This window comes from Grus americana, chromosome Z, assembly GCF_028858705.1.
Source record: "Grus americana isolate bGruAme1 chromosome Z, bGruAme1.mat, whole genome shotgun sequence".
NCBI classification, from domain to species: domain Eukaryota; kingdom Metazoa; phylum Chordata; class Aves; order Gruiformes; family Gruidae; genus Grus; species Grus americana.
In genome coordinates, this window is record NC_072891.1 from 71,392,493 (window position 1) to 71,409,078 (window position 16,586).

Here is a 16,586-nt window from a genome sequence, read left to right on the forward strand (position 1 = left end):
AGCCTGCATACTGCCAGACTGATGCACAGTTGGTTTTGGGAAGGGCTGAATAAATATTTTTATCGGGAAGCATATCTGTAGCACTGAAACATGAAAAAGTGGATGCATGTTCTCAGCCCACCTTTCTAATGGTAGCTATAACCTAAGCATTTAGTAAAATATTTAAGGGAATTCATATATATTTTCTCTGTTCAAGTTTTCTCTCATAAGTTTCTGTTCCAATACAAGCATGTCTTCCACTTGCCTTCTAATCTGGATTCCAATTACTTCATTAGATAACAATAAGAACAGTTAGAAATTGTTTACAGTAAGTTCTGATAAAGAGTACTCTTGCGGCTTCCATGCAGAAGTGCACAGAAACAGCTATTTGCTATTGAAAAGTTGGCTGTTACTGTTCTTCTGATGGATGCTGCTGGATTCTGACACTGGCATCTGTCACTTCCTTCTTCCAGCTTATTTTTCTGAATACCTCTGCATGATCTGGGTTACTATATACAACAAACTCATGAGCAAGCAGCCACTGTTGTTTTCTGTTGTCCCAAGTGGGACAGTAAAATTGGGGTGAGAGAGTGCCTTCTGCTGCAGCTGCAGAAGATAGGGCCCAAGGAAACCTGGCTGAATGCAATACTTAGTTGTGATAGAGTGAAGTCAGTTTATTAAACATGTTGAGAGTTGCAGAGAGCAAGAGAGAATTTCCGTGTTTGTATGTAGTATGTATGATTACCTGCATAAAAACCTTAGCTAGCTCCAAAACATCGGATGAAGTTAATGTCAGGATTTGGCACATGGTAGAGAGGCTGCTGCTGATTTTTGAAGAAACCTGCACAAGTCAGTCATTTCTCCAGAAGTTTCTGTTGAGAGATCACCAATACCTCACAGTTTGCCAGTATTGGTTCATCCCAGCTCCTTCATCTTGTTTCCTTCACTCCTGGCAACAGTCATCCTAGTTGCTTGCATCCTCAACCTACATTGATCAGCAGTTAATAAATGCCTGTGATTATTGAAGACTTAGATGCAGTCATTGATCTTACTGTGAAGCAAAGGGCTTCTCTGGCGTCTCTAAACAAATATACCAGTGTTTTCATTTCTGTACTTGTCTCTCGCTGCAGCTCTTTATTACTGAGTACTTTAAATGAGTATTGTGCCAGGAAGAAACATTTGTATGCAACAGTGAGTAGTTCTGCAGGCTGTTGCTCTGCTGCATGACCATTCCTTTTAGAGGAAGTAAGCCTCTGAGTTTTGATGTCCCCAGCGTGAAGTGGATTGCCTTACTATGGAAAGAGTCCAAGGCTTACATGCTTTCTCTTAGGTCCTATTGGTCTTCTAGTGTTTTGAGTTCAGGAAACCTCTGTAGAGGGGGGAAAAGCAAGTTGCTATAGAGGGAATATAATTAAATTTTCACTTGCTCTGGTAAGTCGTTTTTATTTTTTTACACTGATTCAGAGCTGTAACTACCTTCTGATTGTGAGTTTTGTTTGCTATGCAGTAGGTGAGTTAACACATGGACCTGTATTTGTCACAAGTTGCACATGCTCCTTTTTACAAATACTTGAAGTTTTGAGCTGTTAATTTATGGGTATTTTTGCACAGAAACAATCCTGTGAGACTGAAGCAATATCTGTATTTGAATGTACCGTAATCCATCAGATTCTGCCTTTCCTCCTATATCCCTTACGGTCTTGCATAAGACTTTGTTACCTGAGCTTGCACGTCTGGTACTTATGTGTATTTTGTGGGTTTTGTTTTTGTTTTGTTGCTTTGTTTTGTTTTTGAGGCAATGAGAACATGCCATGTTCCTAGTTAGTAGTTTGGTTTCCATGCTGACCCTTTCCAGTCTGAGAGCATCCCTTTCGATCATGGAATATATAACAGCACGGGCTCTAGTCTTCCTTTTGTGCTAACCAGCCAGATTCATCTGAGGTTTTGCTCAGTGCTTTTCTTGCTGAGTGCTTTATTTCTTGGAGCATTGAGATTTCAGAACTATTCATTGAATGAATTACCTGCCCTGCTGCAGTAGACACAATTTAAAAAATCTACACTGGATTTTTTTTTTAAATCTGTTCATTGTCTGGTAATGATAAAGCCAGCAGGGGTATTACCTTTTACTGTGTTTCCATGAAATAAAGGACTAGTAAATCTTATAGCTTGCTCTGGTTTCTCTGAAATCTTGATAGTATTTTTTTTTTTTTAGGGCTTTCCCATATCGGCATTTTTTCTTTCAAATTTCTTTCCTGAATTTTAGTCCTAAGTAAATGTCCTTCAAAATACAATACTTACCAAGCTACAGAATATCTTCAGTTGCTGCTCTTCAGCTGCTCTGCAGACCTTTTCACGTGGGGAACCGGAGGGCAGTAACGGTATCCACAGGTAGCCAGGTTGCTAATTAGTTTTGTGTTGTTGTCATGTGTAGCGAGATAGTGACGATGATGATGATGACGATGACCGAAGCAGTGATCGGGAAGATGGACCACTAGAGGAGCAGATAGAGCGCTTGCAGGAGAAAGTAGAGTCAGCCCAGAGCGAGCAAAAGAATCTCTTCCTTGTTATATTCCAGGTAATGATGGGTAAAGTCTCTTCTCACTTTCAAGTTTTGAAGTTACTGGATTTGTAAGCTTTCAGTGTCACTTGCATCTCAGGCATCTTCTTGGAATAAGAATACAGGAGGGGGTTGATGGGTTTACTATGGGTTAGAGTCAGTCCAGATCACCCCCCTGCAAAGACTGCTGCTGAGCAGGGTCTCAGGAACAAAGTTGTGCTAGCGTACAGTTTTCTGAACAACCAGAAAGTTACTGTATTTTATTTGCTTACTAAATTCAGTATTTGCTAAGTGAAATAATTGTTCTCACATTGCTGTTCAAAGATTGTCCCTCAAATCCTCTTACCTGAGGTTAGGATCCTGTTTTCATTTGACAAGACTGAATAAGTTGGGTGTTTTTTTTCTCTCTCCTGCAGCGTTTCATTATGTTGTTAACTGAGCACTTAGTGCGCTGTGAAACTGGTGGAATTGATGTGTTTACACCTTGGTACAAGAGCTGTATAGAGAGGCTGCAGCAGATCTTCCTGCAGGTAAGTTTCATTTCTCAGTTTGGAAAGGCTGCAGGCAAGGGACATGCTGGTTAGACAAGTTTTGTGGCCAGAGCACTGAGCGCTCCATCAGAGTAGCAGCAGGTGGCAGCAGCACATCTCTGAAGGCTGGTGTGCGGCTCAGGTCGTAACTCTGGTTCAGGCCACATCTGCCGCAGACTGCTGGTGTGACTGGTCCTTGATTAATTCCCACGCTGTAAGCGTACTGCAAAAAGATACGGAGATGTGATTATGAATTTTGCTGGGCTCTTCTTAACTGTGTGTTTATAGTAAGGGCAAAGTTGGGAGCAAACAATAATGTTAAAATAGATGTCTTTTCAATAAGTGGATTAAAATATTGCAGAGTTCCTTTTAATAAGATTCATAAATATCTATTAAAATAATTCTTGAATTCTTGGCTCTGTATTAAATCAGGTAACAAGCACAGGTGGCTGGATGAAAGTGATAGTAGTAGAAAATTATACTTCTGTGAGCAGAAGATAATGTTGAAGAACGTCAGTGGTGGTGTAATTTTCCCCTGGGCTGAACCCTTCCCTGGTAGTAAACGTGGCTTTGGAGGAAAGCAAATAGCATGATTTTCCTAGGATACCTCTGCAGTTGCATGGTATCCTGCACACAATTCAGGGTCCGGGAGTGAAGAGCTATGGGGAGCACAGTGCTTCTCAAGACAGGATTTCAGCTCGTGCTTTCTTATCGCTATCAATAGTGGCTCTGTATTATGCTTTTCTTGTCAGTGGCTGCTGTGTTGTGGAAATAAGATATGCTTAACAGTTTTAATGAAAACATTTGACCTGCGATTCTTACGTATCCTGACTTCTCTGCTTGCTCTTATATAAAGATAAATTAAAACAATAAAGGTTTGTGGTTTGTTTTTGTTTTTTATTTGCCAGCATCACCAGATAATCCAGCAGTACATGGTGACCCTAGAGAACCTCCTCTTTACAGCTGAACTGGACCATCACATACTGGCCGTGTTTCAGCAGTTCTGTGCTCTGCAGGCCTGAGGATTATTCATGGGCAGAGTCTTGTCTGCAGGACTTCAATGATTTTATTTTTTCTTTTTAAATGAGAAAACTTGATACGGGGATGAAAGGAACTTTTGACTAAAACTGGCTTTCATGTGCTTCTATATAAAACAATACAGTACTCTAACCAACAGCAGACTGTGTAAGCATCATAAGCCTTACAAGATATGACTGATAGGGGATAGACGTGAAGTAAAGTATGAATTCTTTTTGTTGTCTTTTAATTTGATTTGACTTTTGACTTCATGACAGTATTTTTTTCTCCTGTGTTCTTTATATAAAAATAAAAATCAAGGAAAAAAAACCCAAACCAAAACAAAAACCCCAAACAATAGGATTTGTTACCTCTGCATGGTCCTTTAATCAAAGGAATTGCAGAAATGAGAAACAGTTCATAGTGTTTTGTATGAAAGGGAACGCACCTTCTCAGTGAGCAGTGTGGTTAGGTTCCCCAGTGTGGCATAGGAAAAGTGTCTTAACTTTGGGCACGTGAAACACTTGAGTTAAGCTTTCAGAGTAGCATAGAGCAAATGGATTTATTACCAAGCCAGTGAGGTTTTCACAGTTTGAAAGAACATGGTTGTAATACAATTGAAACCTGTTTTTTAAATGTATTGTTTAGTGTCTTATTACAGTAGCTATAAATGATCAGTAGAGGAACTTCATGGACAGCTTCTGAAAAATTGAATCCTTTTTGCAGTATGGCTGAAGAATCAGTAACTGCTCCTGGCAGCAGTCTTCACTGGTAGATAGACACAGTAAGCAAGAGTTGGTGGAACGAACTTTCAACTTCTGTACTGCAAGCCTTACCTGGGTGTTGGGAACTCCAGCCCCAGATGCCAGGGGAGAGGGCAGGGCAGCGTTCAGCAATTCCTTTATTTCAGCCTGTAAGTAACTGGGCTGCCAAGCTTGCGCTGGGCTGGACCTGCATGCCAGAAATCTTTCTGATGGTGAATGAACCAAGAGCCTTTGCCTCACCTGGCTTGGTAACAACTGCTTTGCGGTGGCTGCATCTGCTACCTTTCCCTTGCTTTAAAATGTGACAGCAGCCCATGGCTCCCATGTCTTCAGAAGGCATTTTGATGCTAAATTAAGTGATGTCTCACAGGAGACTTAGACTGGGGAAACACAACCTGAACATAGAGTAGCCTTAGTTTTGAGTTATGCAAATAATGTTACATATGTAAAGGCCAAACCAGAGTGGTCTGTATTGCGGTAAGCAGTGATGAATGGCAAAGATGCTGCCTTAGGTGCTCAGGTCCATCAGTGTACAGCGTATTTCCAAGCTGTTTATGGTCTCTTCATTTTGCAGATGAATGTTTAAAAGAATGTCATACCCAGTGCTATTCAGTTTAAGCAAATTATTTTTTTCAAGTATTATGCCTAGTAACGCATTTCATCCATACGTTGACCAATTGACCTGAAGAAGCAAGGAGGGTAAAAAAATGGAACAGATTGACTGAATTTTGTGTGGCCTGTAGCAATCTGATACATCCTCATAGACTTAGATCTGTTACTTCTGCTTTCTCTGCTTACCCTTTCTGATTTGACTGATTCCTCCATTCTTTCAGGGTATACTGTTAATTGTTGTAAATTTGCTTTATGCAAGGGTTTTGTCAGTCATACACAGACTTCTGCTTCAATCTTTCTCTGTTAATGTTCTTGAGTAATCAAATAGTTGTTTGGGTGTTTTTTTTTTTTTTTAAAGAAACGTTTAATACTGTAGAGGTTTTAATTGGGGTTTAATAGGGTTTTTTTTCCACTGGCTCACATCAATATGAGTTCTGCTATTAACTAATGGTGGGGGTCTGACTATAAATGTGACTTCTATAAAACTGATACTGCAGTTAAGACTTGCAAATCTGTAACTTCCTCTGAGCCTTGACAAATATGGGTGCTGGGGATCCAGTTGCAAATGCCTGAGCATAATCCTATGATTTAAAACCAAATAGCAATGTCTTTCAAAATTGATTTTACTTCCAGGGTGAGCATGGACTTTGATTACATTTCTGGGGTCTGTTGGAAACCTTCCCTCTTTGTAGGTCCAGTGACATACACCTAATTTGACTCAGAAACTGGTTGGGTCTGTAGGAAAGCAAAGGAGATGCTTGCATAGCGATACCAGCAGTTAACTGGAGAAACTTGGAACTGCTGAAGCATGAGGTGGTGGATAGTGTAAAGATGCTGTAGAAATGTGGTTGGTAAAAATGCACAATTAAAGACAAAAATAAATGAAGGTGAAATGGATTGCTACTGGGAGTGTTTGTTCTACCTATTTTGGGGGGTCTCCTGAAGCCAAGGAGCCACAGCAGGGTTACACTGGTGCTAAATGCAGCCGGGGTTGGAGCAGTTTCATTACCCCATGCTGTTGCCCAAGCCTTCACCTTGCACTATGGGGTGATCAAACAGGTCTCCCCCCCAAAGCTGTACAGCCAAGCAAGGCAAGAGGTGCTGTGGGTGCCAGGAGGGAGCTGATGTGGAAATTCTCCCTCTCCTGGGCGGTGCTGCTGCCCGAGGCAAGGCAGGGGTGTGCCAGTGGTGCGTGCTGAGGGGTGGCTGCTGCAGCCTGCCCACAGGTAAATCATTTGGCAGCCAGCATGCACCACCCAGCTGCCCTGGAGAGGTTTGCGAAGGCCAGCAATGGAAGGCTGTAGGCCATGGGAGAGCACTGGAGAGGTGAAGGACTGCTAGTCTGACACCTCTCCTCCTGTAACGTTTCAGTTCTGCACAGCCACATTGGACCAGGCTCCCATATGTGGTCTCCAGAGACTTCACCAAGATCTGCCCTACTTAAACTGTTGAACAAATGCAGAGCAGCTGCCTGGAGCATGTTCCTTCCCTTCAGCCATTTCCACAAGCCTTCCACAACAGCTGTAAGAACCCACAATTTGAAATTTGAACTTGAAAATAAATCCACCCTCTACTGAAAGCAAACATAACTTGGGTGCACTCAGATCTACCTTGAAATGCTACTTTGACCCCCTCCCCAAATAACAGGTATTTGTCAGAAATTTGTAAAAAAGGATAAAGTTGCACTGCAAGAATCACCTTGGTCTCTGGTCCAAAACTTGGGAGAAAAGCAGTAGAAAATACACTTAATGACTCTCCCCTGCAAAACATGGTAGAGAGGTGTCAGAGCCTCCCCAAGACCAGGCGGCTTTCGAGAGAATTCTCCTTTAATGGAGTTAAGTCTCCAACTCCCAAGCAGGAGAACCTGCCTCACAACACACTCTCCACCCACTAGAGGTGCTTCATCAGCTCCTTGCCCTCTGCCCACCCATGACAACAGTAACCGGAAACTAGACAAGTTAGGACAAAGTAAGGAGCCTTCCTCCTCTAATGGAAGCAGGCAAATTCACCTTAATTTCATCAGCATACGAAGCAGCATGACACTAACTTTTCTTTTGGTGTACAAGGTACCACTTTATTGAACCACTAAAAATGGGCAATGTTCTACCCAAAGATCTAGGTTAAACGCCAAAGCTTATTGTTCTGTAGAGCTTACAACCAAGGAACACCATTCTTCACAGAACTCAGCAACACTTATTCATAATTAGCATTTATTTGACTTTAATATTTACCATTAAAAAGATCATTAAATAAAAAAATCAGGATAACACTACATTTTCTCATAAGTTAATTCATGGCCACATACAGTACATGTCTTTTTATATGTATCTTCATCAATGTTTTCTTCTGGTCCATACTCATGTTCATGGATATTAGCCTCTCTCTTCCACAAACTACTCCTGACAGCCCGGCGGAGTTCTGATGAGAAACACAAGAAAGTTTTAAGATTTTAAAAAAATCCTAAATAGTGGTTAATAAAACTCAAGCCTTTCTGAGGACTACCGATGACAATGTGCTTGTTGCCTGCCTTCCATGAATTTTGGGTGAGAATCTGCTGTTGCAAGAACAAGCTTTGACTTGCCTTGCAATCTTCACCTTGTTTGCATGTTTTAAAGGCTAAGAACTGCATGGACATGAGATCTCACAGGAGAAGATTTTCCATCTGTGCTAAGTACATGTTGCCTAACGCTTTTTTACACAGAGCCATTCAAAGGTATCCAAAAGGGGTAGGTGGAATGCAGAGGAAAACTTTTTATAAAACACCTCATTGTTTTACATGACCAATAAAGAGTACTTTTCATTCAGGTCACAGTTAGCCTCCCAAATGACTTGGCATTCTCTAAGCTTTATGCCCAATACCGCGAGTTGCCTCTGCAGCAGCCACTGTGAAGCCAGCGGGTTTGCAAGAGCACACAAGCTGGCAGCTCAGCCCAAGATATTATGTTGCAAGTGGGTGGCAAGCATACCGAACAGCAAAACGTAGTCACGTTTTGAGCCAAGCGAACTTCGTCACGTTAAGGCCTGTACTCGCACGGCACTCTGGCATCTTGGCTACAGTCTGCTGCCAGTCCCTCTGCGTGCTCAACGCCAGTGGTCAAGACAGGGGTTATTTGCTCAGACTCGCATTCTGCCTCCCCCAGACAATACACAGCCTGCCTGAGCTTTCTGCCTCTAAAAAGCCGACCCAAAGCAAAGCGTGGATGCTACAGGCAGCGCAGACACCACGGTAAGCCACAGCTCTTGCAAAGAAACAAACATGCCATCTTTTTCTGAAATTACTAGCATGCCTGTGCTCAAAGTATTTTTCAAAAGTTCTACCCATTGAATACTCTCCCAAATACTAGTTTTATCAGGGAAAAAAACAGGATAATGAACAGTAAAACAACAGCTGGGAATACCGGGAACAGTGGGAAAAGGCATCTTCTACCTTCATTTACAACCACTCCACCTGAAGGCACGCATATGACAGAATGATAACCCACTGCCACAAAAATCCACATTCTCTGCAAGCCAGGAAAAGTAACAGGAACGATCTACAGCACATTCTAAGCCATACCAAAGAACTTAAAAAACACCATCATGAACTGTCATAATTGATTTCTCTCACTTACATCATGTCCACAGGACAACAGGGTAATTCAGATTGGAAAGGACCTCAGATGTCTGGTCCAATCCTCTGCCCAAAATAGTCAGCTATGAGGTCAGACCAGACTGCTCCGGGTTTACCCACACAGCCCTTGAAAACATTCATTTTGCCACACTGAAAATTTTCTAAATACTTTAATCAGATGCAGAAAAAAATTCATACAGAACTGTATTTTACTTCAGGTACTCCAATATGAAAGTTTAGTTCCTTACCTTTAACCTTCTTATCAAACTTCTTCTGCTTCATCTTCTCTCTGCTGTCACGGCGGAGTTCCTTTGCTTCTTGCAATGATTCTTCACTTCCCCAGACTTCAAGAGAACGCTTGATTACCTACAGGATGGACATAAATGTGTTTCTTTTTCCCCTGAAACGATAAAAATAAACTATTCTAACTCACAAATTTAATTTTTTCCCTACACAAACAAGTCAACCCAATCCTGCCTCTGCCTCCCATCTGTCTCTGTGCTCCTGAACCACAAACATGGCATTCCTTCCATAGTAAAAGGCAACACTGATTTTCAGTATTGGCTAGGTGTAACTTACTCAGAAAGTCACACCCAGCTCTTAATTTTGTGCATACTCAACTGAAGCAGCAGCATTCCCCACAGAAGTAGCAAACAAGAAATAACAAGAAAATCTACTTGCCTTTCCAGCCACCCAACTGGCTCTTTTACTTTAGAGCAAAATTTACACAAGCTATGTGTAATATACTTAGCTTTGACAAAATCATTCAGAAATCATCACTTAAGTGACACATTTCTGCTACCAAAGTTGTACGAAAGCAAAAAGAGGTTTGAAATACGCTAACAGTTTCTATACCTGTAGTTTTAAATAAAGTTTCATGTCACCCCACCGTGAATTGTGAGGGTTTTTCTTCACAATGAATCTGAGCACTGGTTCCCTCTTGTCCAAGTCACAGTCTTTAAGAAGATACTCTTCTTTTGCTTCTGTCCTTGTTATAAGCTTATGTTTATCTTCAGCATCTCTGAAAGATGAAAAATTATTCTAAGAAAGCTACACCAAAAACCACATTATTAACATCTAAGTCACCACCACTTCTAACATTCCTGAAATACAGGCAGCCCTCATCCTCTCAGTTCTTAATATATGCCATTAACTTTGCATTCCAACAATCCAGCTAAACTCCAGGACAGGTCTTCTGAAATTAAGTTTAAAAATTCTCCCATTTGAGCAAACACAAGCTGAGAAGCCTGTTTTTCTACAAGGGCTTTCCTTCTGTTTTCTTACAAGAAGGAAAGAAACTGAAACTTAAAAGGAGTATGAATAATTTTAGGTATTCACCTAACCCAGATGCAATTCAAGAGGACAAAAGTATAAGCCTGACACATGGTCAGGAGAGAAAGAATGTGTAATGTGAGACAGGTCAGATCACCTGAGAATATACACACTCCATATGCTGCTAGATCCCAGAAACAGATCAGTGACAGAGTACTTGTTTCTAAATAGGCAGCAGGCAGACCAACGGTAAAATAAAGACCTTAAAATATCGTAGCTTTTACCAGACATACAATAAAAAAATGTGTAACCACAGCAGCATTTATGAGTTAATGAAAAAAATTACATTTACGCAATCCTGACTGAAGCATAACTTGAATTGCTTGAGCCGGAACAATCTGCCGAACGGTAAGTGCTAGCAACAGTCATCAAGGAAGTACTGCTATAAATGCAGCTTTACTAGAATTCAAAGTTCACAGTAAAAGCTAATGCACCGAGGGATCTCTAGAAACGTTCAGCCACAAGAGCTACTTAATCCGAAAGAAAACCACTCCTAAGGCTCCGAGCCTGCTCCTTAACATCCTTTTTCCACTCGTCTCACCTTCAAGAGACAGCACTTTGTCTCTAATGACTGTGAACTGCCCACACCACGTGCACACCTCTCACCACTGCCTGTAGTAAACGAGGAAGCTCTCAGAACAAACTAGCTGTGAGCAGCTTCCCCCCCCCCCCCCCATTCATCCATTCATTCTTACACTCATGGGTGGCTGGCTGCTTCGTAGTTTAATTGCGCCGGTTTCTCTGTGTGTAAAGATTGCCTTCTGCTCAAGGTCAAACTCCTGCTTACCCTGCAGGTCAACCCATAACCTCCGATGGGGGTTCTGCCCTTTGGCTGCCACGCTCCCAGCCCACTCGTGCTGACCAAAGTACCAACTTTACTCGGGTTAATTCGCCAGGATAGCAAACACTCCTAATCCCCACTCCACTTCAGCAAGCAGATAGCCTGTGCTCTATTAGTTTTTTAAATAGCTCTAAGTCTGCAACCAGACATTAACTTCCACACTGACAAACACACCAAAGGCTCTCAAGACACGTTTCCATAATGTTATGTGAAAATCTACTCATGTCCCCTAAGACAGTCTCATGAGACAATGCTGCTGTTTTTCACTTCCACAGCAGAAAACTCAGGTCATCAGTCAACTTCTTTACTTTTTCAGTATGAATTGTTACTGAAAAATGTCTTTGCTGACAGCATTTTTAATTAGAATGATTGTAATTAACTAAATTATAGCCAGCAATCTTTACATAAAATAAAGCTTCCCTCTCCTGATTATTTGTAATACCTGCAATTATCACACGTTGCCCAATCAAAGTGCTGCATAAGGTAGGAATCCATGAATTCTTTGCCACAGTCTCCACAGATGAGATAGTCAAATTCTAGTACAGGTGCTAATGGAAAGAAATTTTTTTTAAGGAACTACTACGTTAAAAACAAGCATCTGGAGTTGGTATTATAGGCAATTTTACTAAAATTTATAATTCTTACAGTATTCGTTACAGACTACTTTCACTCTGTCAAAATTTTCAGAAAGATACAGTACAAACTCAAATCCGTTACCACGCAATCGCATCTCTGCCGGTATATTTCAGTTCTTGCTGGAAGGCTCACTGTATTAAGTATTGGGTTTCAATGTTCAAATGCACACATTTGTTTCAACTTAGCCATTGTTTAAAAAAAAAAAAAATTCTCCACATTTCTCCGTAAAGTGCTTCCTATCCCCTCCTACTGCTTCCTGCGTTCTGGCCCTCCGAAATACGTCCTGATTTAGAGGACGTGCAGGCAGGAACAGGAGTAAGCACAGAAGGGGACGCACTTCGAAGGGGGTGGCTAGAGCAGGAAGCAGTACGGGAGCCGCACTGGCATCATAGTCCTCTCAGCTCTGCTCCCGTTTTTTTCCTAGCTCAGCCACACCTGCCTCTCCCTAACCAAGCCCAACAGAGGCCTGGGGCAGTTGGCAAGGCTCTTGTCCATTGCAGCTGGCAGAAATGGAGGTGGATGGCCAGAGAGCTGCTAGGAGTGGAATGGGGATGGAGCTCCACTACAATCCTCTCCCCAAGCCCTCTCAGCACTGCTCCAAGCCCAGACTCATCCCAGTGCCGGCCATCACTTCTGGCCGCATCCTCGCCGGGTGGATCACCTCCAGCGTCATCGCCATCTGCTTTATGTTCCATGGGACACCAAGAAACCCTGATTCAGGTAACCGCAGCTATAAGGCATGCTCCTTTAACAGTAATATTGCAATTCTAGCAGAAAATTAACATTTTTATAAAGTTTCACAAGCTGAAAGTGAGGTAATGCTGCAGAATATTAACGATACCTGAAACAGAAGATTAATGCTTGATGAGCGGCACCATACATTTTTAATTGCATTTGCATTTATAGCAGATTCGATCTAGCAAAGACGACATTTTATGCCAATTCCGTCCTACCAACGAGAGTGGGATGCTCAATACTTCACATAGTCATGCTCTTACATCACATTTCATCATTTATGGCAGTACTCCCGAACGTAAAGACTTTTTATTAGGACAATGACATTATGAATTACACAGCAAAAATACCCCCGGTGCAAAGGCATCCCAGAGCTACTTAATTTATTGTTAAAAGATCAGCCCCTCAGAAGAAGTAGGGCTGCTAATTGTTTACTCTCTTAATGAAAGCTGGTGGTGATTTCTAACAAAGAGATACACTGCACCAACAGCCCTGCAGCTGATTCAGAGCAGAACAAAGCAAGACAAAGACAATCCCAGAGAAGAAAGTGAATCTATTTTGGGATCCTTACTTCTCCATTTGCTTTTTGGAGGGAGAATATCACAAGACAGTATGTCGAAATCCTCCACCAAACGATCAGCAATCTGGCGTCAGTACGTTTTATAACGATAAAACCTGGCACTGCAGCAGTGCTCTGATCTTGGCATAAACGATATAAACCTCAAAATTCCCAGAACCAACGAAGCCGCACAGACATACTCTTATTTTGGTCTTAAAATCAAAATTCCGAAAGAAGCAGTGGAAATAGCGTTTACCGGGGAAAGGAAAAAACTGCTATACCCAAGGGCATTCACTGTGTCCCACTTCCGCGGCTTAAAATTCTTCATTTTTAATTACCGCGTTTTTGCTAGCCGCTTTAATGCTGAAGGAATCGGACGCGCCAGAAGTCGAGCACATGCAGAAAGACGTGTTAGGAGGAAGAAGGAAGGGAGAAAAGAAAAAAAAGGGGGGGGGAGGGGAGGAGGAAGAAAGGGGGGGAAAAAAGCCCGGGAAAAAAAAAAAAAAAGGCGCCCAACCCGCCCTGCTCGCTCAGTCCGAAACCGGCTCACTGTCGCCCCCGCGCCTTCCTGCCCTCCCCCTCCAGCTCCACGCACACGGCACCGCCTCCTCCCGGCGCCCCAGCCACCACTTTCCTGCACGGCTCCCTCGAGTAATTTTTTTTTTTTTTACCGGGGGGGTGCACGACTTTCTCGGCGGCGCCGGGCTCTTCCTCCTCCTCCTCCTCCAGGAAGAAGCCCCCTCCCGTATCGACGACCTTGGGGGGGACCCGAGCCCGCACGCCGCCTGCAGAAGACAAACGAGACGCCGCGTTAAGTGCCGCGGCGGGAGCCGCCGCCGGCAGGGGGCGCGCGCGCGCGCCCCCGCGGCGCGAGGCGGGGGGCCGCGCCGCGCGCGTGAGGGCCCCCCTCCCCCCACGTGGGGGGAGGGGGGCCCTCACGCGCCGCGGCTTTCCACCCCCCCACACCCCTTCCCGCTCCCGCTCCCCCTCCCCCTCCCGGCCGCCCCCGTCGCCTCGTGCCCCACGGCGCCGCTGCCCCCCCTCCCCCCGCTTCCACCCCGCTCCCGTCCCGTATCCCCCCCCCCCCCCCCCCGTAAAGTAAAAGGGCGCGGGGAGCCGCCCGGCCAGGCCGGGCCCGTCCGCCGCCACCGTCCGACCTGCGGCAGGGTAGGGCCGAGCCGCCAGCCGCGCCTGCCGCAGTGCCAGCGCCCGTTGCCGGTTCCGCTCGATCTTCGCCAGGGCAGCCGTCGAGAGAGGTTGCCGCTCGCCTGCCGCGCCCGAAGCCTCCTCGGCCGGGACTGGGGCCGGGACCGCACCCGCCATGGCGGCGGCGGCGGAGCAGCGGAGCCCCACGGATCCCCCCCGCTCCGGCAGCGGCGACTCGCCCTTCCCCTCGCCGAGCCGCCGCCGCACTGCGCCTGCGCAGAGAGGAAGGCGGGGGAGGGGGCGAAAGGGGCGAGGCCCTCCGCGCAGGCGCGCAATCGTCGCCTCGCCTCCCCGCACCGCCACGGCGGGCCCCGCCCCGCCGCCGCGCGGGGTGTGCCGGGAAGCGGGGGAGGGGAGGGGGCGCGCGGGGACTGGAGGGGCGGGGGCTGCGGTCTGCGTGGCGCCCGGCCACGGGGGGCGGGGGGCGCCGCCCGGCCCGAGGGGGCACGGCCGGGGGAGGGGAGCGGGGGGCGCTGCGGTGCCGGGGGCCCGGGATTTCTGTCCGGGGCGGGGGGGGGGGGGGGGGGGGGGGAGCCGATGACCCTGCGATTTCCGCGCTGGCCCGAGTGTGCCTTTCGAGCGCTTTCTGCACCAACCTTCGTTTTAGGCTTGAGCAACTCCGTTAAAAAAAAAAAAAAATTTAAAAAAAACCCAACCCCACCCCACCCCACCCCCCCCCGGTACAGCAGGAATTCCTTAACAGTTTCAGCCAGCAAACAGCCCTTTTGTCCGCGAAACACCGCTCGGGCTGTACTTCTCTATCGGAACGCGGGCGTGCGGCCGCCCCGGCGCAGCCCTGCCAAAGTCCTGCGGAGAGGTTTTACAACATGGATGTGGCAACGCCCGCCCGACGGGGAGCCCCGAGCGCGGGGCCGCAGCCCCGATCGGTCAGGGGCGCCCGGGGTTCTCCTCCCGCGGCAAACGGCACAGTTCCGCCGCTCCGGGGGAAGTTTACCCTAGCTTTTACCCGAGCCGGGGGGCAGCCCGGGGTACCCCACCTCGATAGCGCTGCCAGAGCAGTTTTCACCGCATTTTCGTTTCTGAAAAAAAAAAACCCCACAGGAAACGTTCTCTTTGGTTAACAGACAGCATGGCTGTACTGATAGCATGGCAGTTCGCAGCCCTGGGTGATCCGAACCACGCTCGGCACGGGATCTGAGAGTTTTCTTACCAAAATCCCCGTCGCTACCTTTAATGGTTGCGCGGGATCCGCGCGCAAGAGGAAAGGCAGAATACATGGAGCCCGTAGCCTTCCTTCTTGATGAGATACGCGTAAATGGCTTTGTCATGCAAATGTGGCTCTAAGCCACTTTCATATAAAGCCAGCTTAATACTGAATAGCCCGTGATCCCCGCTTGTCCGTGAGGCAGTGCCTGCCCTGTCCTTGAAGCAACGGAAATGAAGACATTGGTACAGATGTTCGCTCCCTGCCTCCATACTGAATTGGCATGACCTTACAGCAGAGAAAGAAGTCTTTCCCCCCAAAAAAACCCCTCTCACTTCCATTGGACTAAATTAATTTTCCGCCAACCCTTCCCTGCCGCCCTCTGAATATCTCCCCGCGCCCCCCCCGATCCAGCCCTGACTGCCCACAGTAATTACCTGCATAACTCCGCTGGTCAAAACCCATTTTATTTCTTTTTTAGCCTGTCGTCCGTGCAACCGTATTAACTTTCTACAGCAGCCGGCAGGGTGTGCTGTGAACGCTGTGAAAAGAACGTCCTGCTTCTGGGAAATTTTTTTTTTTTTACGTGCGTATATATATTTAAACTCAGATGAAGACATTTTAAGTGGTTCAAATATTTGCATGAGTGTAGGTAGTTCCTCCCGTCGATTAAAGTACTTCTCTTGCCACAGATCACAGAACCCCTTCCTTAAAAATTAATAACCAAGTCATACGAAACTGTCCACTTTCGGCAAGATTGCTTTTCAGTGTTTGTATAAAGTTGGAAAAGTGCCACAATGAACATGTCCAAATAGCTTTCGCAGTCAAAGAGAAGGGTCTGTAAGACAAGATATTTAATAGATGAAAATATAAATTGTAATCCTAGCCTACAGGAAGCAGCTGATGAAACTGTATGGTATGACCGTATCTTTCTCCAACTTCATTACGCTCTCCTTTGGACTTGCTTACAAAAAGATTAATAAATACATCACAAACAAGTAAAATAAAAGTAGTTTGAATTGAAGTGTTTACTAGATGACTTG

General features: G+C 45.3%; 2 protein-coding genes and 1 long non-coding RNA gene across 3 annotated transcripts in view; 1 reads left to right on the plus strand and 2 right to left on the minus strand.

Annotated features, from left to right (window-relative positions):
- Positions 1–6,352, plus strand: part of NCBP1 (nuclear cap binding protein subunit 1) — a 31,823-nt gene extending 25,471 nt beyond the window's left edge. Inside the window, exons 21-23 of the mRNA XM_054810815.1 lie at positions 2,411–2,554; positions 2,953–3,066; positions 3,975–6,352. Of these exons, the coding sequence (XP_054666790.1) occupies positions 2,411–2,554; positions 2,953–3,066; positions 3,975–4,088 (372 nt within the window). The 3' untranslated portion in view covers positions 4,089–6,352. The remainder of the gene's footprint in view (positions 1–2,410; positions 2,555–2,952; positions 3,067–3,974) is intronic.
- Positions 6,353–7,512: 1,160 nt separating this feature from the next.
- On the minus strand, positions 7,513–14,740 carry XPA (XPA, DNA damage recognition and repair factor). The gene is made up of 6 exons (XM_054810821.1): positions 14,330–14,740; positions 13,844–13,957; positions 11,685–11,790; positions 9,925–10,090; positions 9,318–9,435; positions 7,513–7,877 (listed from the first exon to the last, which is right to left on the minus strand). Exons 1-6 carry the CDS (start codon positions 14,493–14,495, stop codon positions 7,729–7,731), a joined length of 819 nt encoding a protein of 272 aa, XP_054666796.1. The 5' UTR covers positions 14,496–14,740; the 3' UTR covers positions 7,513–7,728.
- A 328-nt stretch (positions 14,741–15,068) lies between these two features.
- Positions 15,069–16,075, minus strand: LOC129199564 (uncharacterized). The gene is made up of 3 exons (XR_008574687.1): positions 15,981–16,075; positions 15,550–15,761; positions 15,069–15,418 (listed from the first exon to the last, which is right to left on the minus strand). It is a non-coding gene; the product is annotated as an uncharacterized LOC129199564 (long non-coding RNA).
- Positions 16,076–16,586: the final 511 nt, after the last annotated feature.

Coding starts and splice junctions, on each gene's coding strand:
- XPA (XM_054810821.1), bottom strand. CDS start 14,495: ATGGCGGGTGCGGTCCCGGCCCCAGTCCCGGCCGAGGAGGCTTCGGGC. Junction 13,958..14,329: donor TCGGCCCTACCCTGCCGCAG/GTCGGACGGTGG, acceptor TGTCTTCTGCAG/GCGGCGTGCGGGCTCGGGTC. Junction 9,436..9,924: donor AACTTTATTTAAAACTACAG/GTATAGAAACTG, acceptor TCCATCCTGTAG/GTAATCAAGCGTTCTCTTGA.